General features: G+C 37.7%; 3 protein-coding genes across 9 annotated transcripts in view; 1 reads left to right on the forward strand and 2 right to left on the reverse strand.

Moving 5' to 3' along the window:
- The window catches only part of LOC105700721, a 42279-nt gene extending 27935 nt beyond the window's left edge, over positions 1-14344 (forward strand). For all 7 annotated transcript variants that reach the window (XM_012426859.2, XM_012426861.2, XM_012426862.2 and 4 more), the window contains exons 4-9: positions 8134-8213; positions 8314-8438; positions 9623-10084; positions 11897-12226; positions 12592-12744; positions 13349-14344. In XM_012426859.2, coding sequence (XP_012282282.1) covers positions 8134-8213; positions 8314-8438; positions 9623-10084; positions 11897-12226; positions 12592-12744; positions 13349-13771 — 1573 coding nt within the window. In that variant the 3' untranslated portion in view covers positions 13772-14344. The remainder of the gene's footprint in view (positions 1-8133; positions 8214-8313; positions 8439-9622; positions 10085-11896; positions 12227-12591; positions 12745-13348) is intronic.
- On the reverse strand, positions 14213-17780 carry LOC105700724 (pancreatic triacylglycerol lipase). Its single transcript, XM_012426867.1, has 6 exons — positions 17117-17780; positions 16892-16995; positions 15633-15940; positions 14905-15000; positions 14536-14781; positions 14213-14459 (listed from the first exon to the last, which is right to left on the reverse strand). The coding sequence occupies exons 1-6, from the start codon at positions 17549-17551 to the stop codon at positions 14386-14388; spliced, it is 1263 nt and encodes a 420-aa protein (XP_012282290.1). The 5' UTR covers positions 17552-17780; the 3' UTR covers positions 14213-14385.
- A 153-nt stretch (positions 17781-17933) lies between these two features.
- LOC105700723 (exosome component 10) lies at positions 17934-22075 on the reverse strand. Its single transcript, XM_012426866.2, has 6 exons — positions 21853-22075; positions 20989-21234; positions 19389-20906; positions 18800-19308; positions 18527-18683; positions 17934-18449 (listed from the first exon to the last, which is right to left on the reverse strand). Exons 1-6 carry the CDS (start codon positions 21985-21987, stop codon positions 18381-18383), a joined length of 2634 nt encoding a protein of 877 aa, XP_012282289.1. The 5' UTR covers positions 21988-22075; the 3' UTR covers positions 17934-18380.
- Positions 22076-22275: the final 200 nt, after the last annotated feature.

Raw genomic sequence — 22275 nt, forward strand, 5'->3', positions numbered from 1 at the left:
GCCCTTGTAACGTATATGATACGTATAATATATATCTACAATCCAATAGAATATTTTAGACATTCCGTGAACATATACTATAGACATATTTTTAAATTCTGATATCCTGGAACTTTCTATATATATGAAAATATTCGTACATACGTATGTTAGAGATTTTTTTCCGTGTGGGTAGTGTACAGGCTATATAATTCTTCGAGTTGATTTTAAAATATCAAAATATAAATATTTGATTATAACATTATAAGATGTCATAAAATGCAAATTTTGTACATAAAATGACAAACGTTGTATAATAATTGAAGTCATCGTATCAAATTTGTCATTTGAGTGTAATTTTGTATACTAATAGCGTATAAAATTTAGAAACATTGTTAACACTACATCCACTGTTAAAAAAATGCATCAAATTTATACACTTTTAGTACATAACATTGTAGTACAATTATAAATTTGATGCCTTGATAGTGAAATAGTATACATTTACTATACAATTTTAAACGAATTTATTATTTTATAACATTATGTAATTTTGCGAAATTGTGTAGAAACATTATAAATTTGACATTCGAAAATAATGTAGTAGATATTGTTTATAACTTTTGCCCCTGATACAGGGCCCCTGATACGGGGCAAATTGACCTATTAGTTGACACTACATATAGATCCGCACGAGAATCGCATACAATTGAAAATAATAAATTGCAAGTTTAAAAATATTGTTTTCATTATTAACAGTAACAAAATATACATTTATAAATACGCAACAAATAATTGTTGCAGACATAATGATAAATATTTGTAATGCTTTTACTTTCTCTTACGACTTAATGACGCTTAAGCAAAATAAAATCTTCTTACTTTGATTAGTACTTGTTAAAATTACAAATGTGTTGAAAATGTTAAACGGGTACTTATCAGATATTCTTAGAGCTCCTGACTCACTAAAAATGTACAAGAATTACGGCGATAATTTTGCACACGTACGTGGTTCCGATGACAATACAATAATAAAAAATTCAAAATTTCAGAACACATTAAAATAATTTTACAAATACCTCATTATTAAAAATACTTTGTAAAGTATAAAATAATTTTTACTTATATAACTAAAAATAGAAGCAAGGAGCGCTCATCATAAAATTTAACTTCTAAACCTTCTTTCACCCTTCTAAAATCGTTGCTTCTACGAAATTATATTATGAATGACCACACATTTTTTCAGTCATATAAGTAAAAATTATTTTCTACTTTACAATACATTTTTAATAGATGTTTTGAAAATTTTTTAACGTTTTTTTGCGTTATAGTTGGTGGATAATCTCAAAACGTTGAAGGTTATCCTTGGAAGAGGTTAAGTTACGATTATTCGCAAGGAAAACAGACAGTACATCGACTGATTAAGGAAAGAAATTCCGCAATAAATTTAGAGCATACCAAACTTAACTCATTATTTTAAGTGTACTACCTACACGGAACAAAAGCTCTATTATACGTATATAGAATGTTTTCATGACTACGGGATGTTTCAGTATATTAGAAGTTAAACATATACGTATAATATATGTTCACGGAATGTCAAAAATATTCTATTGGATTTTAGATGTACATTATACGTATTATATATGTTACTAGAACATTAAAATTTGCACCAATTAAATACGTTTAGTAAACGTATAATATATCTCTATTTAACAGGAATTTCTATGTATAGTATTTCACATGCAAAATACATATAATGGATGTATGTTGTGCGTATATTAAGACAAGAAAAACTGACCTATCAAAAACGTAAAATGTACATATATTTTATGTACGTAAATATATATTATTTTACTCGCATGATTGATATATGTATGTTATACGTTAATAAAGCATCTACATATTCACCAATTAAATACGTTTAATAAACGTACAATACATTTCTATTTAATAGACTCCTGTATCTACGATATTACACATGCAAGAGACATCTAATGAACGTATGTTGTGTGTATATTAAGGGAAGAAAAAATGACCTGCCACAGACGTAAAATATACGTACATTCTATGTAAACAAAAATAAATTATTTTACTCGTATGTTTGATATACGTACCTATTACGTTCGTTGAGCAACTACGTTTTCACAAATAAGCGACGTATTCTAAACGTATCATATACTTCTATTTAAGGCGCACTTGTGTCTGACATATTACACATGCAAAAGATATGTAATATGTGTAAGTTACGCGTATATTAAGGAAATGAACATTAATTTGCTGTATACATATGATATATATACATATTACATTCGTATAATAACAAACATACAGGGAAATTTATTTCTACCCATAAAGTACATAATACAACAAATGTTTGTAATATGTGTCTAGATGTATTCAAATAACATGGTATATTAACGGCGTTCACCACCAAGTGGGGACGATGACTTCCACCGCTAGATGGCATTAGCATCGAATTCGGTGGGAGGTAACCAAAACGTACTTTCTCGCTCGGATGAGGGAGACGCGACGCATAATGGGCAGTGTTTAGCAACGGGCGAAAAATGTGTGCGTATTTTGCACGTATACAACTCACACAACGGCTAGACGCCTCTGGACTAGGCGCCGAAACGTGTGTGACCCTCGGCCGCACGCACACGCAAGTTGGACGCTCCGCCTAGAGTCGGCAACGGTTGCTAAGGAATGCTCAAATTCCTCGCGAGAAACTTGAAAATCCTGAAAAAGGTGCTCCACGGGGACAACGATATTGAGCGTATTTCTCAACCGATTGAGCTCAACGAGTGCTCGTTTTAAAGATAAAATGTTGACGTGTGTTTATATGGGAGCGATTTTCGATCGAGCACCTCCTTCCTAGGTAAAAGGGCATTGAAATTATGTCGTTGCACTTTTTTATATGATAATGACCACTTATCGAAAATCGCTCCCATATAAACACAGGTCAACATTTCATCTTCGATATGAGTACTCGTTAAACTCGATCGGTTTAGAAATACGTTCGGAATCGTTGTCCCCGTGAGGCCCTGCAAAATCGCTGGAGTGGTAAGCGCCCTTAAATGCTTCTTTGCTGCATGTTTGTTACATGCTTCATTGGTGTGCGACTTGACTACTGCAAACTGAAAGTGAAGCTCATACAAAATCAAAATGATGTCACGAGATATATCGTTTTGGCTACGACGGTTTTCTTATACAAGTACAAGTATTTGTGTGTATATATATATTATGACGTTATTTTTACTAGTATAACTCCCAAACAAAGTTCTGGCAATTAACGTTCCGACCCTCCGGTGGAGTCACAAATAAATAGTCTACAAAAATGGAGTCTCCGTCTCGTAGTCGCTCAACGGCAGCAAAATTTTTGGGCGCCAGGCCCTCCAAAGGGCCAATCCGGGACCCGAACCGCACGGGCCCAATTCGTCGGGGCTCGCACCAACGTATGGGAGCTCACGCACCAGCGATGAGCCTCCCAACCCGCCCACGGATTCGCACCAGCGTAAGGCCCAAAGGGTCGGTCCCTCAACTAACAGAAGCAAAATTATCTTAAAGTCCCAGACGCGTAAAAATTGAACGAAACGTAGCGATACGAGACGAGACTCAGCGTCGCCGACGACGAAAAATAAACCGGGCTAGCTCAGTACGCCCAAGCGACTCAGTACGCCCAAGCGGAGAGGGCGGGGTCCTTTAAAAAAAAAAGCAAGCCAGAGGCGGAATTAAATTAATGACCTATTTATTCCAAACGAAAAAGAATTGACTTTGACAATTTCACCAAAATGGCCACGAGCGGGCCCACAATCCGGTACCGGCCCAGGCGACGGATCGCGCGCTCGCGCTCGAAGAGACGATGCGCGCGGCGAAACGCACGGGAAAGAAACGGTGGCTTTAGACAGCCAAAAATCCCAAAACGCAAAAATCCAAAACGCGAAACTATATCTTCGATTATAAGATTAGGCTCAACTACGGGACAAGAATATGAATTAATTCAAGATAACGTGAAAATAAAGATTCGCACGAACGCAAGTATCTACGCGGAACTAAATTAACGTGGGAAAAGCGGACAACCACACTAAGAAAATAGTCAATCGGCGAACAGACGCAAGCAGAATAACTTAACGGGTTCGGCGATGAAGGCAGGAATAACACAACAAAATTATACAAGGAGCGCAACTAAAAACAGCACTTTCAAAATATCGGCGCTAATAATCGACGCAAGAAACAAAGAGGCCTCGGACACATTACATTTTATATATTACATTCGCGCGGAAATAATTAACATTCAACTAAAGTTTATGGGATCACGAGACTAGCATCTTACTGTGATTGAAATACCGGACTTATATTCAGTCGTCGATTTATAAATGGAACGGCTAAATCGAAGGCAGACACCGTTCCACCAGAAACTTCCAGCTCGGAAACGGGGAATTACAGAGGGGTTCGCCCTTCGCGAAAACAGAGTTCTAGGTTATAACGGGTCGCACTTCGCGACAACAATGTATTTGAGGGTTCGTCCTACGCGAAAAAAGGAAACTGACTGAAAAGTCGCACCTCGCGAAAAATTACATGTATTAATTATGATTCGCACTTCGCGAAAACGGGAATTATTTAAACAAAATTTGCACTTCGCGAAAACGGAATTTAAGTTCGCACTTCGCGAAACAAAAGGACATTAACGTGTCGACCGCTCAAGATAGCATCCTTGAGTTCGGGTCGACACGGCTGCTTGATCCGACCGAGGAGAGAGGCAGCAATAAGATATTTTAATTCAAAAAGGCCACTCACACGAGACTTTGGCCGTGAAAATATAAAAAGGGCCGCTCACACGAGACTTTGGCCGCGAAAATATAATTAGGCCGCTCACACGAGACTAGGCCGTCAATATCGAAAAATGGTCGCTCATACGAGACTTTGACCACGAAATTACAATTTGGCCGTTCACACGAGACTAGGCCGAGAGAAACGGAAAAGGCCGATCACACGGGATCCTGGCCGATTAGACGCGGAAGGGCGCGTGGCGCACGGTCCGGTGACGGGTTACCCGGGGAAAAACGTGAAAACGGGGAATCTACTAAAATCCTATTCAAAATCTAATCAAAGTACTATACGTTCAAGCCTCGGGCTCGGCGAGTGCGACAGCTCCTTCGATGGAAGTCCACCGTAGGCAGCAATCTCTCCAGGTCTTTCTTCAGTGGAGGCAGCGAGGGCAGGACGAAGGCAGCGGAAAAACGTCTTCTTCGCTTGACGCTCGCGGACCAAGAAGACCAGGTCCTCGCCGCGGTCCTCCGGAAAGCCTCGACGGTTCCTCGTCGGCAGCTCGAAATTCTTGTTTATTGGCCGCCGTCGGCTGCCAAATTGCGTCGGCCAATTGACAGCGGTTACGATCGACATTTCGAGGATTTTGGATGATGACAGCCGCGGCGCAGGTTCGCGCGCCGGATTTGAAGTGGATCCCGCGGCCTAATCGGGGCGCGTGGACGGCGCGTGACGTTATCCGCAGGTCCAGGGATGCAGCTCCTCGGGGATTCGGTGGCGCCGGTCCTGGACTCCCTTGAGCCAAGATTCCTCGTGACTTTACCCGGGGGTGCCGACATCTCTCGATGCAACGGGTCCCGGGTGAGGGGACCAGTGGGCCCTTCCGTCCTGGGGTCACCGCGGCCTGGCCTCGGCGTAGGAGGGCGACGCAATTGGGACCCCCCTCACCGCCCTTTTATGTACTCCCTTGAGTCAAAGGTCACGGCGGGGGGCCACGGTCACCGGCAACGCGCCCTCCTCCCGCCATTAGCGAGGGGCTGGAAATCCGGGTACGGACGCGGTGACCCAGCGACGCCGCCATGGGTCGGCCCTTGCCGTCCAGCGCGGGGTCGCGGGTGGCTCAGATCGGCCCTACTCCGCGTGGCCCCGGCACCTATGGACGGCGGCGGGGCGAGACCTCTCTGCCACCGTTGTCGTACTTTTCTGCTGTCCCTCGAGGGCGCCCTTGTCCCGCGGTGGATGTTGTCTTCTTGCCCGCACACGCCTCACCGCGAGGACGTCCTAACGTTTAAGCTGTACACAACTTATAATACCAAAAAAACAGGTAACGCGACGTATATTCGGACTCCTCTCCTCTTCGGCCTTGAGCGCCGAGCGTGCTGAAATAAGACATGGATGAAATGATACAATTAAAAAATAATACCACTGCCATCGGAAAGGATTTTAATGGATTTCAGGATTATTGTTCATCATTCGGAGCCCTGGGGCGATCGCCCACCCGGTGATCGTCACTATATATATATCTTATATACATGTCCTTATTTTTGGCCAGAGATTGGCAATATAAATGATATTGATTAAACCAAATTTTAATTAAACTTATTACTGTGGTGTTTTAATATGCGAAACGTATCGCACAATCCATAGGACTACGGTAACTCGGTGGTCAGCAGTATTGTAGTCTGTTACCTAAATGATTCGAGTTCGAATCCCGGTCACCACCATGGGGATTTTTTCAATGTCAGATGTTTGTATATCTCGAAGATTTCAGATCCCTAAACAGATCGTGGTAAATTGATTCTTAAAAAAAATGCATTTAGTGCAAAATAAATAATACTTTTTTAAATTATGCCATCTACATTTGGAATACTTCTTATATATGTATAAAATACGTATAATATTATACGTGAATAATATGTCAAGTGTACGGCTGTTGAACTTTTGAATATAGGCATAACATCTATTGAAACTTTTATTTATTGGTTAATTATACGTATATACGTCTGTGTCAGATATTTTATATACGGCTATTATACATCATATGTCTACCATATACCTTGTTTACATATAATATACGTACTTTATCCATATGGAATGTATATTAAATGAAAGTGGAATGTTCAAAAATACATATACTATATGTAGACGGCGCGGAGATTTGTATATGCCCCAGCACATTTGATATACTTTTGTATACATCTATTACACATCTGAATGTTTTAGCCAGAGATCCTATATACGTATACCATATCTAGTTGTCCGTGTGAGTAAGGTTGTACTAAAATCATGAGTTTCGTATCTTAAAAGTGAATCGATATGGATTTATTATACACTTTTCAATATAAAGATGGTTTTATAACACTGTTACAATTTTTTAAATGACTTAATTTTAGAATCCCTTATTATTAGTTATATTTTACGAATGTTTATAACAACATGCATTAAGTATCTTTAGCACCGATTAAGAAGTCTTCATAAGGCGGAAAAATATTTATTCCTTCATAGGCTTTGGTAGCTTCAAGGTTAATGTTCTTTCTTCCTGCCCGTGAGTCCGGGGTGCAGATCCCGACAGTTACACAAAAATTGTTCTGTGTCAAAAACAGCAGGATTTTTCTGCATAGCTGTACTGAACAAAGTATCAAACAGACTCTGCTCGGAAAGGATTATGAATTCAGTTTTTTTTACAAATACGTACGAATATTTATAGACCATCTATTGTAGATATCTACGATATATATTATGTACCATATCCGGGCATCTTGCCTTTGAGTGTANAAATCGCGTGAGGTTGGTTTCGTGACATACATATATACATGCAGACGAAAACAGCGCTTTAGTAATACGTTTAATGAAGGCGTGTTTATATTTTTTATATCACTGTTATATTAGGTTTCGGTATTTTGTAATCTGAGAGTTGTATAAAAAGGTACGTACGTGCGTGCGTGCGTGCGTGCGTGCGCGCGCACGTACCTTTTTATACAACTCTCAGATTATAAAACACACACACACACACATGTATGTTACGAAACCAACTTCACGCGATTTCGACGGGTCCCGGTCCCTAAATCGAAAATCCCTGAAACATGTCCCCCTAAATCAACCCGATCGAGGATCTTATAAAAACTATCCGATCAAAAAAATTCCGATCGCACGATCGAGTTTCGGCGATCGGTTGATCACCATTTCAGTTTCTAGTTATCTACTATTAAGAGACAAAATTCGACAAGGAGATTTATGTTTGAACATTTTAAATTGAAAGTGTACCAACGAAGCCAGTTATTTCTTAGTTATAGACAACGCACTTATTCAAACGCCTTTTCTAGTTTTTTAATCCTAATTTCAGTTTATCCTTTTATTAATATATAACAAGAAACAATTCTTTTCTAGGGCGGAACTGGAAGCCTCCTATGCCAAAGGTCTGAGCAAACTCAGCGGTAAATTGACGAAAGCGTGCACGAAAGATCAAGGTAATCGAACACCATCGAAGCCTCGCTTAACTGCTTTAAGTCTGTCGTACAATTGGCATTCAACTAATCGACGATATTTATCAATTCTGTGACTCTGTAGGCGGCAACAGTGCTGGAGACGTCAATGAAGCTTGGAGATGCGTCGGCGAAGAGATGGAAGCAGCTGCGGAGGCTCATAGAATCTGGGGCATTGCTTTAAGCGAACAACTGGCCAAACCGTTAAGGGTACGTACAAGGCTATGATAATGCTAGTTTATCTAACATGCTTTGTAGAAAGAGCCTGGGCAGTAATTACAATTAACAGCGTAACGCAAGGTCTATTTGCATACATGCAAATATAGTCTTCCGCCAGAGATAAGTTTACGATATAGAATTCATATTGTATAGATCATAATTAATTGAACTTTAATCCGTGATCGATCTATATGATGTCGCTTCAGTATCCGCTTCAATACCATAATGTGATTTCTTTTCTTAAATGGCATTTTTTAATACATGTCTCCTTGCGTTATATGCACATGTATTTGATGTGTTTGGGACATGTATTCATATGCTTCCTCTTGACGTAGAATATGTTTTTGTCGAAGGTTTACGGGGTCCCATCCGCGCTCATCGGAGACATAATGTCGCGCACATAATCTCTGATTGTTGCTAGTCTGATTACACCAAGAAAATAAACAATAGACCAATTTAAAGAGAAAGGATGTTGAACCACGCTAGAAAAATAAAATTTGACAATTTTCGAAAACTGATAAAATGGCGTCACTTTGGACTGGTTGCACCTACCGTGATTAGCGTGAAATTTCTTAATGGTGATTAGTTATTTTTGGATTAGTGAAAATCATGTTGCCGCTATAGAAGTTAGACTAATTGAGGATTAAAATATCCTGAGTTAGACAACCGCCCAAAGTCGGGCGATTAGCAATAACCCCGCCGCGTTAAGTAATACTCGATTAAAGATTATAATGCGAGTGTTAGTGCAACCAGCCCTTTTATTAAATTTGGTATGGTTTTCCATGTAGGCGCTTTCGAAGGTAATTTATATCTCTTAATATTATTACCTGGAAGTTAACGATGAACAACTTTTTAAAGCAATTACATAAAAAAGAAAAAGGAAGAAAAATAGAAAACTTTTTGAAATTCCAAAAATTAAATTGACATTTTTAATTATTCAAAACGAACAAGTTAACTGCCGTAAATAGGCAACAAAATTATTTGAAACACAAGAAACTTCGAGAAGAGAATTTTGGGAAGAATTTTCAATTTTGCCATTTTTTCATCTACGGATAAGAAAATCCACTTACTCTGAGTTAAAGAAATCAACGGAGATGATTTGGTACGAGATTAAAATGCGAAAAAGATACTTCGCGATGTTTAGGCTGTAATTACGGTAATGCGTTTCCTTGCAGGTGGGTGTTGCAGAGGCTCAAGGACGTTCTCGTAAATCCATAGAGAATTCCGTAGACAAAGCTTCAAAATCGCTGCAAGAATGGCGAGGGATTGCTTCCAAGAGCAAAAAGCAAAGCTTCGCCTGCGCCCGCGAAAACGAGAGGCTGCAAGATCTCGCCCGCCTTCAATCGATCGGCCAGAGCCAACAGAACAACAAATCGTCGAACCATCACCTCACAGAAAAGGAAGTTAATAAATTGGAAACTAGGAGAAGAAAGGCGGAGGACTCTTCGAGGCGAGCCGATACTGAATTTTATACCGTCAGTGTGAGGTCCGAGAGAGCCCGGTTAGAATATGAAAGCACCGTCAGAAAAGGTGCGAAGCAAATGGAGCTGCTTGAAGAAGAGAGGCTGAGCGCATTAAAGGACCTGGCCAACGTTTACTTAGCACATTTACAAGCCCTTGCGCCACGTTTACAGCAGGTGAGTTGAAAAAAGGTCACCTTTCGTTTCGTCTATTTTGCAATAACCTTATAGGGTTTGAGAAGTATCCATTGGGCAACTAAATCTCCTTGAATAACGATCTGTAATTATTAGTAATGTTTAATACTAGGACAACCAACATTTAATGCATATACACCGACAAATATGTAGCTGAATCATCAAATGTTTGTTGGTTCAGCAATAGAACATAGTTATGAAATGCACAACTAAATATTTAATTGACATTAGAAAAGTCTTTGCTTAATAACTTTTGGTTGAGCACATCAAATATTGTGATGGATCACTCCGAATTTTAAAGTAATGTAGTAACATAAATTTTGGTAAAATGTATTGCAAATGTTTTTGACAGGGTATTTTAATAAACGAATTCATATTTCATTTATCTGTGAAATTCTGCATGCAATGTACACATATAAATGTACATCAATAGTGTTTACCACGGTAGGCATTCAAATAAAATATTCCTTAAAACAGTACGATTTAAACAGGGCATGTGGTACATTGTACCACTAGGCGGGTAAATCGTCGTCTTTTATTATAATATAATCGGATAATTTGTACCACACATGAAAAACGACATCGAAACAAAACTTTGAACATACAAGTAAAATCTGAAAAAGATAATTAATTACATAAATTACATTTTCCTACAAAAAACGAATGCGTAGAATTTGGTAGATTTGATATTAGTGCATCTTTTACTAACCCATTTTTTACACTTTAATGGTTTTTCTCACATTTTCGGATGACCCTGTTCCATACTTTCTTTTCAATGCAATTTCTAAAAAGAGTAATTTTTGTTGAAGTATAAGTATTTAGATAACTGAAGTTTTGACTTATTAATCATAGTTGATTAATCGTACCGGGATGAATTACCTAATTATGCTGGTATGCAAGTTTAGGTTCATCATTTTTTAATTAGATAGCTATTTCTTACCGTATCTTCTTAAATATTGTAATGGTACAGTTTGATCGATGGTACGATATGTTACTTTACCCTACGTGTAACAAAAAGGTTTGATTTATTGACTAAAGTATTTTCTAAAATTATGACAAGGATTTAATCAAAACATTTTAATCGGTTCAATCGATTGAGTTTGGGTAAGCGTACTAAAATTCAGCTCACCCAACCAAAACGTTTTCGGGAATGAACTAAATGCAGTCAATCAAACGATTCTATTCAATGAATCAAATTCTTTTCTGCGTGTATGTCCGTCCACATCCGTCAATTTGGCAAATATTTAAAAGAAGATTTTATTTCTTCTAATTTTATATCGTCAATATTTAAATAATTAACTAGTCAGAACAATTTTTAGTTATAAAGACTTCTAATATTTCAGATATATTATTTCATTCTTAAACTGAAACTATTCAGATTAGAACTACTCAATGATAGACAAACTTATCCTAATTCATCATGTAAAAAGTACAGCGTAGTTATGTCGCGTGAAGATTATAGATACAAAACGGGAAAAAGTTCCCGTATAATATTTGATCTTAAAACGTTTAAAGGCTGTAAGGTATGAAATAATGAAACCCACCAAATTGACGTATTTTGATGTACATATACGGAACTTTTGAAGAAACTATAGTGTTTGACAGAAAATAAATTGGCATATACCATCGTTCTTTTATTTCGAGAAAAGTCGACATGAATTCCTACAAAAGCGCTTCAATAGTTTCTGTTATTTAAAACAAGAAATCTGAAATTCATAATTCTGACGGCTTCGATTGTTCTAGTGTTAATAAAATCCAGAGTTTATAATGTTTCTTTTTTTCTTTTCTGCATAGAGTGCGGATCGACTGTCAACTCCAATTCGCAACTGCAACGTGTCTCATGACGTGGAGATCTTGAAGAGTCTAATCCGCAGGGTAGACAGTAACGATGCATCCAATGCCGAGCAACTTCTGCCGGACTTCTACGCCGAGCACGTAACCCTAGCTATGAACAGAGAACGACGAAAACAAGCATTAGTTAGAGTTTTACATCTGATCAGGCAGGATTTGGAAAGGGAAAGACGCGGCAGGGAGGGCCTGGAGACTTTACATCGAGCTTTCATACAGACTCCAGCGTTTGCTGCCGACGAGAGTACGCAGAACGTTACGGATAAGTTGCATCATGTACGCTCACCGTTTTTTACACACTAGTCCCTCGCAACTAAATCGCCATAGTTTATGGTAAAAGGATAAGTAAGAGGCAAGTAAAAGGAAAAGATTGCAATCTCACACAAAACAAGAATGTTTTCTCGATGACCCGTGGATCATGCGGTATGAACAATAACGCTGATTCCTCGTGGAAGTGAAATACGAGGAATGCGGAATTAAGCGAGTTAAAGTGAAAAAATATTAGAAAAAAAATGGAACGTTTTTTATCGTGCAGTATTGTTGCTAATTTTGATTTCGATATTGATTAACACCGAAACGTTGTAGAATATGTGTTTTAAGCTAAAAAACGGTGTACAATTAATTCTTATTACATTTTACAGATGCGCTCCATGCTGACGTATTTGGAAGCAGCGAGGTACAAGATTGGTGGTGCTCTTGCTGAAGTTGAAGGAGGCAAGAGAGGCAAACATCCACTGGCTGAACATATCCTGGTTTCTAGAGATAAGCAAGGATTGCAGCAAAGTGTGCTTAAGGTACGGCCAACGTTGCACTTGCAAGTATAAATCAAACGTCAAAACGTTTTGAAACGTTCCAGAAACAAATCGTTCCATATTTTTTGCATTTATTTTTCTAATTTAATCGATCACGTTTTGGTATGTATGCTGAGATGTATGTTTGATGAAAGATTGATATGTATGAGATAGCATACATATCTCCGTGTGTGTGTGTGCGTGCGCGCGTATGTGTATTTATGTATTTGTGTATGTATGTATGTGTATGTTTTGTGTCACAAAACAAAGGTAACGCTTTTTCGGCGGGTTTCGGTTCGTAATTTGAAAATCGCCGATAGATGTCCCCCCTAAATCGGGGTCGAGGATGTCAAAAGTTTTATCAGATCAAAAAAAATTCCGATCGCATGGTCGAGATTCGGCAATTGATTGAACAAACTCGGCGCTGTCGAGCTGTGCCGCCGAAGCCGGGAGCGTCGGCGCTCGGAGTATATCTAGTTTAATATATTAAAGGACAAAGTCTCGTAATAATTGACGTTATCTTGTAAAAGTGTGTTCGTCTACTCTGTACACTTCGGTAGTATATTTAATTGTATCGATTGAAATTGAAAACTTATTGATTGGACAGGTTCCTTCCTGGGCAAGGAACGAAAGTTTCGAACTCCCAGAAAGCCAAGATGAGCTCGACGAAGTTTGCCTGGCAAAGGAGCGCGAAACCGATGCTCGTGAATGGGCTGATCGCACCGCCGGGGATGGAAATTCCGAAAATCCACCGGACGAAGAAGACTTCAGCGACTTCGACGAGTTTAGCAGTCAATCCGAGGACAACAACAACCAGGACATCGACACCACGGACGTAACCAGCAAAAGTGAAGGCACCGAGCAATGTAGGGCCATGTATCAATACTCGGCAAACCTGAACGACGAGTTAAGTCTAAATCCAGGTGATCTGATAACGGTCCATGAGAAACAAGCCGATGGTTGGTGGATCGGAGAATGCAAAGGACGAACCGGTATATTTCCAGCCACGTATGTCCAAGTCATTCTCTGAAAGGTCAAATTCGATTCCCAATGATAGCATTATACTCTCTCAAACTTGACTTCGAGAAAGAAAGGAAGGTGCAAAACTTATCGCGGGTCTTTCTCCATTTTTGAAAACTGCATGAAGCAGATAAGTAACATTGCGGTGTGTAGACGCTCTCGTCAACAACGTCAATTCGTTTAACTGCCGTGGTCTACTTCGAGGTTAAACAAACTGCCAGAGAGTACCAGACGAATAAAATTAAGTAAATCAACCTGCCAATTTGTATTAGGTTTCACCTCAAATAGCAAGGAGATAGCAAGTTATTGAAACATAGTGTTCAAATGGCGACTTTAATGCTTTTACGAAAGATATGTATCCCGTTTTCTTGTTAATTTGCGATATTAAGCATATTTGTTATTCTGGGAGAGTATAGAGTAATCACCAGGGTAAGTGAAAGTCACAACCAAATATTTCGTACTGTATATAACACTAATGTTAATGACGACACAAAGTTGTATATAATAACACAGTGGATAAAATCCGATTATTTAAATGCTACTTATAGTAACACTTTGGCAATAAATGGCATTTATTTACTTATTTACACTTTTATCGGACTTGATACTTTTCTCCTTGTATCCTTAATCCTCTAGCTCTTCTGCGAGATCATCTCTTAGATGATTTTTTACACTATCTTCATCCGTTGAATCGCCAACTGTGAAACGTTTTGCATTGTTAGGTATGATATATATTCAAGCATAAATTGGTTTAATTTTAAGGAGTAAACTTACCGCAAAAAGGCGGGGATTTATCTGTCAGAACAAAAAACGTTCCGCGCTGCGGATGTTTTTCCGCATTAATACCCATTTCCGAACAAGTTTTGAAGGTACACGGTTTACTAATTGTCTGAATCGCGTTTCTGTAAGTGAGATCCCAAGGACGTGCCCAAAATGTACAATTTCTGGCAGCGGCAGTGATTAGTGACTCAATTAGGTAGACATAAGAACGCCCATGACTGCAAATCGCTTGTTGTATCGCTATAACATTGACGATTAAACCTTGATTACCCCTTATTTTAGTAATCTGATTAAAAAGTACTAACGCGGAACTTTTATACACTGAGTAAAAAAAAAGAAAGTTAGTATTAGAATTATTCTTACTTGGTCTTGGCACTCTCACATTATCGAATATAGCTGATCGAATTCTTCCGCATCCCGGTTGCCTTTTTCCACCATTAGGATAAAAATCGGCGTGACCTTCCAGGAAAATGGTTTATTAAAATACATGAAATGCATAAGTAAAAGAAATATTAGCCATTGCACCAATATTTGTTTTTTACATGAGTTTCTGTTTATTTGGATCATTATACGTCTGTCAAGTAATTCGTTAAAAAATAAGAAAAATATAAGAGCAAGAAGAGTGCATATATCGAGCTGAAATCTAGTTTATTATTTGATTTGGTATTCAATAAATTGAAAGAAAAAAAAAACTGAAATAACATAATTAAATTAAATTAAATTAAATTAAAATAGATATTGCATAATTGTGTTTAAACAAATATTTGAGCAACGTACCTAACGATTTAATTAGCATTTAATATAACCATAGACTACTTTTCCACATTTTAACCGGGAGTTAAAAAAATAATTAACATTTTTACGATTTATCAAGTTACGACCTGTCAAATATCGAGAATTATCGATTCTAGTAAATCGTGACCGGGGTATAAACGTCCAATTAATGATAGAGGGTAAACACGCCTGTCACGTGTTTTTAAAGTCTTTTAAAAAAACTAATTTGAGTCAAACTTACTAGATTCTGCAAATTGATTTGAAAACTAATCCCAGCACCAATAAAAATAATTAGAAAAATTAAATTTCACACGTACCAATGGGTTCTGGTAAACCGAGTCCCAGATTGCTCAACGCTCTACCATTAGTGTGAATGATATCGACAAAGGGTGCGTCAGTCCTATCTAGTTGCATGCTCGCATTGCCAGTCTTAAAGCATGGCTGCGCTGGATCAAGGCCAGTTATTCTTTTAATTTTCCACTTGTCTTGTTGTTTTGAAAAAGCATTAGCTGCGAAACCAGACACGTGTGCCCCAAGACTGTGGCCTACGAGATGAAGGGGTCCCCAATTACTACTGTCCGGACCTTGAGCTTCTATCGTCGCGTTCATCAGTTGACCTAAAAATCTTCACGGCCAGGGTCATGGCCAAACCACTTATAAATCAGTATATTTAGAAGATTCGTACTTGTCGAACTACATTACAACATTGTTACTCGAATGTATGAATACTGCAATGGGATTTGTCTTTAACAAATTTAAGGCTAAATAATTTCAATATAGTCAATTAATTAATTACAATTATATTATGTTGTTTTGTTTGCCATTTGTAAATGTTCGATGTTCAGTTCATCAACCCTGAGTAGCTGATTACAAAGAATAACTGAAATTAAATTATCAATTATTTTCTGTAACTACTGTATCATGCAAAATTATTAATTGCAAATATTGCTTTTTGCCATTCGGGCTTTTTTCAGCATAGATTTGATCTGATTTCATAAATAGTAATGGCAATCATGAGTAAAGAGCAAAAATGCCTTTTCTTCTATATTATGTAAAAAAAAACTACACCAAAAATCACTAAAATGATTTCTCGCAGTTTTAGAACGTATTACTTTCACTAATGGTCAATGAATTCCTTAATGAATTTGGAAATATATGTACTTCAGGGATAATTAACGGGATTTAGGTTACTGCTCAGAAGGTTTTGTAGCTTACGCTGTTGGAAAAACTTCAAGATTAAAATTATTAAAAACTATTTCAAATTGAAAATATGTCTACTGGAAATAATGGTGGAAATTTAAGATATTTATCATTCATATATTATGCATTTCCGATAATATCGTTGCATATATGTTATTATTAAAGTAAGAATTGAGCAACACGGAACACATTCGTGGTCGTAACTCAAACTAAAGGAAGATCCTCGTAAATCAATGTAAGGCCTAATTGCATTTTAAATCTCTAGTCCATATGATGCCGCAGAGATTTGTAAACAGAAAATACACCTAAGCAAAGTTCCTTGTTCTATTCAAACTACCGATTTGAAATAATTAATTTATATATATGTATATTGTACCTAGCCGTTTGTTCCCCAGCTTCTTTGGTATAAAACACAGCCTTGTAATAATTCCAGGTATCAGCGGCAGTACTCCAATCGACAATTATGACATTAACGTCGCCCTGGGTTCAAAGAACAATATTAGAAAAACCACGTAAACAATGATTCAATTACTTCCATTCGAAGACAAACCCAAAGACTGATCTATGAAAGAGAAGTAGACTTTGCTTAACGTTGACTCACCCAGAAAATAAAGGCATCTGCTAAGTCTCTGATCCAGGACTCATTTCCGTGGGACAAAAATCCGTGAGTTATTACCACGGTCCGCCGTTCGATTTTAAAATCCACCCACTCCAATCCAAACTGCCTTCCTACCATGATTTCCACGCGGAAACGATGATTTCTGGAGGTGAAATAGAACTTGACATCCAGTTCCCTCGCCCTGCGGTAACGCGAACGGAAGATGAAATCCAAACTTCGCGAGACCGCTGAACCGAGGGCGAAACAAGTGATCTTTGTTCGGTTCTTATTGTTGTCGGTGTCGACCATAGTAGAATCGTTCAACCAAGCTAAGGGTATTCCATCTTCGTTAAGTTCTTCGTCCACCGCAAAATCAAACGCATTGCAGACAATTAATAAGTTTAACGTAATGTAGATGACAAGAGATAAGAATGTCATGACGGCAGAACAAAGTACTGTTGCGTAGAAAGAGCTTGATCACGGACTTGCTTCCTCGACGGACGAAGAAACGTTAATTCTATTGAAAACGACGCAACGCGAACCCTGACGCAGAGAGACCGCTAGCGTAATGCGGGAGAAAACAATTTCTTTCCCTCTCCATACTTCTTCCTCTATACTATCGAGTTTGATAACTGACTCAACCACATCCTTGGATATTTCAGGGGACTACAAAGGTCGTCAAGTTCATTAGTAGGCCACCTAGAAATTTGTAAACTCAAGAGACCCGACTTTCAAGGTGAACTGTCGATTGGAATCGAATATTTTAGATCCGATGAGATTGGCTCATCATATAACATTGTATAACTTATCATCCCGCCAATCAGGCCCACAATGAGTATACTTTATTGTTGAGTGTTACAATGTAAAGAGAAAAAAGCTTTCACCGGAAGGATAACCACTGAACATTCGTTTCTACTCATTTGAAAATAATACAACGTTTAACGCATTGATACACAAGATGCCTCTAGACCTGGCTCAAGTTTAGAACGCTGAAAATTAAAACGAATTAGTGCATTATCTCCTTCATTCGATAATAAGCGTCTTGGTATGTTGAAAAGGGTTTGCTATCTCATGCAGCAAATTCGCACTTCACGAGATGTGATTAGTAGGCATAGATTGATTAAGAACAAGTAGAAAAATGTTTGAAACTTCAACCATATCGTTTTTGAATAGTCTCTGTTTGGGTTTCTTAGGAAGAATCCCATGAAGCCTTTTGTAACGAGATACATCGTATTGATAGATGTGTAAAAAAATGTATTCGGTAAAATTATTGTACTTTAGCTGGATTTTTCTTCTTGCGTTTTTTGTTTCCTTTTTTCGATTTCTTGTGTTGCAGCTGAAAATAACATTTTAATGTAGTAGAAATATTTAACGTACTTATTCGATACTTTCATTGACGTGTTTACAATTTACCTTTTGTGGTTGGAAGACTGCTGGTTTTACGTTTGTCATACTACCGCCTTGAAAACTACTGAAGTCTACAGTTTTATAATTAAATGAATCTGAAGGTAACATGCCCTTTTCCTGTAATTCTTTTCGATTATTTTTTTTATCGTTTCTCTGTGAACCTCTGAAACATGATGAAAAATATAAGCATAGAGGTTAGATCTATATATATATATTATGGTTAGGAAATCTGAGACAAGAAATAGTTCATTATCAGATTAATTAAGAATTGATACATACCTCAGAGGTTTGATTTTGTTACTGTTCTCCTGTTGAGAATCAGCAAACGTTTTCTGTATATTTTGTACTTCTTCCATCATGGCAGGTTTCTTTTTATAACCCTGTACTATTGCAGCATCCAATGATGGAATTGGATTTGTCATATCTAGTTCTGCCTTTTCCTGCTGCTCACTTGGGGTATTTATATTAGATTCTTTCTTTCTCTTTTTACCATGAATTTCATTCATCAACACTCGAGCGCGTTTTTTTCTCTTACTCTTTTTAGTATCTTTGTTTATCGCATTAGCAACTTGTTTAAAGTGATCGTGAACACGCTCTATACTTTCAACGGTATGTTGTTTATCCTTCTCTATATTTTTCAGTCGTTCTTGTTCTTTGTCTACTTCTATAGCTCTTTCCTTTGCTTCTTCTGCAGCTATCATTGGTATCACCTTTTTATACCTTTCAAATGGGCTCACAAAAAGCACCTTTTTTCTTTTTACAGTTTTTTGCATTTCTACTTCTTCATCCTAGAAGAAAAAAAATTGTAATCATCTGCTGGCACCGTTATTTTTGTTAGAAAAAGATATTAAAAAACTAAGAATATTACGTCAGAGATGGCTGGACTACCAAACAATGAAATTGTGGGCTTGATCTTCATATTCATTATTGGAATTTCCTTTGATGAATCAAAATCCAAAAGACAGGGCAAGTCTCCACGAATTTCCATACCACTTGGTAAGTCATGTGGAGAATAAAGCCAAGTATCCGAGTCAACAGCTTGATTTCTTTGGGTTAAACGTTGCCTCAAATCTTCTTCAAGGACAGGTTTTATCAATGGTTCATCTCTAGCTTTCAGAATAATCTTATGAAGCTTCAATAGATTTTGTCGAACTAAAGGTGGAATGGGATTGCAACAGGCTAATATGCCTTGCATTTCTCGAGGGAGTGTTTCAGCAATGTTCAATAACATATGATTTGGTAGGATATAAGCAGTACTATCATCCTCCAGTCTAGCAGTAATATCTCTCCACTTATATAATTCCTTTAGGGCATACAGTTGTTTGTTATTGAACATTTTCTGACTTTTTCTGTATATACCCAAATAGCTTTCTTCGGTATATATAGGCTTCACATATGTATGTTTACAGATCTCAGTACTTCGATCATATACTGCTTTAAGTATGTTACTCTTACCATTGGCTGTCTTGATCAAATCATTTCTTAATATATCTTTTATATACAAGAGAAAATGTGTATCTTCTCTGGCATATTTCATCAATTCTTCTGGCAAGGGTCGGATGCGCCAATCAGCCAGTTGGAAGTGTTTATTAGGATCAACCCCACAATAATGCTTTAGTAAGTAGCCTAAACTTAAGTAAGGCAGATTCAAGTGCTTTGCTGCTTGATGAGTATCAAACATATTAACAATGTACAAAGAGAGGTCTCTTTGTAGCCACTGAATATCACAGTCAGCACCATGAAAGACCTTTAAAACTGAAGGCTTTGTGAAGATTTCATTCAATTCATACAGCTCAGATCTTAATGTTAACGTATCTATAAGGTAATCTGTATCCCGAGTTGATATCTGCATTAAACAAGTAATACCTTGAAATGATCTGTATGAATGATGCTCTAAGTCAATTGCAATTTCATCATAGTTTTTTAAGTCATCTAATAATATTTTAATATCCTCTGGCTTTTCGATAATAATCAGAGGAGTCTCTCCAACAGGTTTATACTTGATAGGTTCAGAGCTCTGCAACTGATGTTCAGATGGTTGAAATTTGTCAAGCTCGAACTCATATGGATGATTGAACTGTTCTCCTTCTTTACCTTCTTCAAGGTATATAGCCAATGGTTTTAATGAATTAGGTTTATCTTTTATTCTAGGTTCCCATGGCTTAGAACTATTATCAATTTTGTCTTTGAAGGTTAACTGTGGCCTGTGAATGTTTCTTGCTGCCAACAAACGCATGGTCTCAACACCGGAATTGGATTTCCTATGATTTTGAAGTGATGTCAATGTATTCCAACTTCCAGTTACATTTTGTGGTCTTGCTTGGGATACAACCAATTCTACTCCAGCATTTTTTGTTATTCCAGACTCTTCATCCATACAAATTCCCTAAAATGAATAATGTATAGTAATTCTCAAAATACTAAGCATTTGCATGCAAATAAAAAAATGATTAAAAATAAATATTTACTGCACGATCTTGAAAAATATCATTAGCCTCTAATAAAAGTTCAAATTTATCTTCAATTTCCCCTCTTCTGATATTTCCACCAACGCCCACCAGTTCAAGAATGCATTGCATTGAACTTAACAGCTTATTTATTTCACCATTTTTAATGTTATTAAAACTAGAAAAACAACTGTAATAATTATAATTTTCTCCTTGGGGCAATCCATTCGATGCTTTGATTCCAGCTTTTAGAGCATCATATCCAGCCTGAAAATTAGTAACCACAAAGAGTTATACATATCCATTTACTAAAGCGCTGTTTTCGTGCGTATGTGTGTCACAAAACAAAGGTAACGCTTTTTCGGTGGATTCCAGTTCGTATTTTGAAAATCGCTGATGTGTCCCCCCTAAACAGGGGTCGAGGATGTCAGAAATTTCATTGGATCAAAAAAAATTCTAATCACATGATCAAGATTCAGTGACTGGTTGATCAAACTCTACGCGGTCAAGCTACTGTGAAGAGCTGTGCCGCCAAAGCCAGGCACGTTGGCACTCACGGTATATCTAATTATCTAATGTTAATTAGTACTAATGTTAATCAGTACCTTTGCACTTCAGAAGCGACTCTTAGTTGCCACTGGCAACTGGAATGACAAAAGCTACGAGTGCAAAGTGTTAACACATTAGAAAAGGATATTCTTTTAGACATGACATAAACAGTCTCGTTATATATTCCTTAAAGTAAATGAAGTCAACTTATTAAATAAATGAGTAGAGTAAACATGTTATATTAAAAGAGATATTGGAAATAAAAAGTTGTCAACATTACGAAAAAAATGTCAGTACACAGTTTGAGAAAAAATTGCACGATTTAAATGATTGTACCTTCATATAATCGTCAAATTTTGAAAATCCTGACACCACTTCGACCACTTCAAGATCTCCACTGCCAGTTGCTCCAGTGTTATCATCTTCATGATTAAGTCCCAAATTAGTATTTTCATTCGCATTTTCAATCATGTTGGATCACGGCAAACCGTCTAGGCCGTGCGTAAAAAGAATTAGATAGGGCAAAAAGACAAGACCCATAAGTCAAAGAATTCAGATGTCTTCAAGAACAGAGATGAGTTGGGAGATTGCTCACGGGCAGGGTCGCGCGATCGCATCGTGTGCTGCCCTCTGCTTTTGTACGTGAGCTTTCACCGTTTTTTGCGCCCAAGGGCGGCGCAACAAATTTCTGACAGGGACTCACGCACTCGCGATGGCGTTGCCATCTACCAGTCGCCGCTGGCGGCTCACGTACTCGTG

This window comes from Orussus abietinus, unplaced genomic scaffold (genome assembly GCF_000612105.2).
Source record: "Orussus abietinus isolate OABI.00-Male unplaced genomic scaffold, Oabi_2.0 scaffold417, whole genome shotgun sequence".
In the NCBI taxonomy this organism is placed as follows: domain Eukaryota; kingdom Metazoa; phylum Arthropoda; class Insecta; order Hymenoptera; family Orussidae; genus Orussus; species Orussus abietinus.

What these genes read in the sequence shown, in the direction of transcription:
- LOC105700724 (XM_012426867.1), bottom strand. Translation starts at nt 17,551, where the DNA reads ATGACATTCTTATCTCTTGTCATCTACATTACGTTAAACTTATTAATT. An exon ending in GCTGGGGAACAAACGGCTAG is followed by an intron (nt 15,941 to 16,891) that starts GTACAATATACA and finishes CTGGCCGTGAAG; the next exon opens with ATTTTTAGGTCAACTGATGA. An exon ending in TAAATCCCCGCCTTTTTGCG is followed by an intron (nt 14,460 to 14,535) that starts GTAAGTTTACTC and finishes AACGTTTCACAG; the next exon opens with TTGGCGATTCAACGGATGAA.
- LOC105700723 (XM_012426866.2), bottom strand. Translation starts at nt 21,987, where the DNA reads ATGATTGAAAATGCGAATGAAAATACTAATTTGGGACTTAATCATGAA. An exon ending in AATTTGACGATTATATGAAG is followed by an intron (nt 21,235 to 21,852) that starts GTACAATCATTT and finishes ACTAATTTTCAG; the next exon opens with GCTGGATATGATGCTCTAAA. An exon ending in CAGTCTTCCAACCACAAAAG is followed by an intron (nt 18,450 to 18,526) that starts GTAAATTGTAAA and finishes TGTTATTTTCAG; the next exon opens with CTGCAACACAAGAAATCGAA.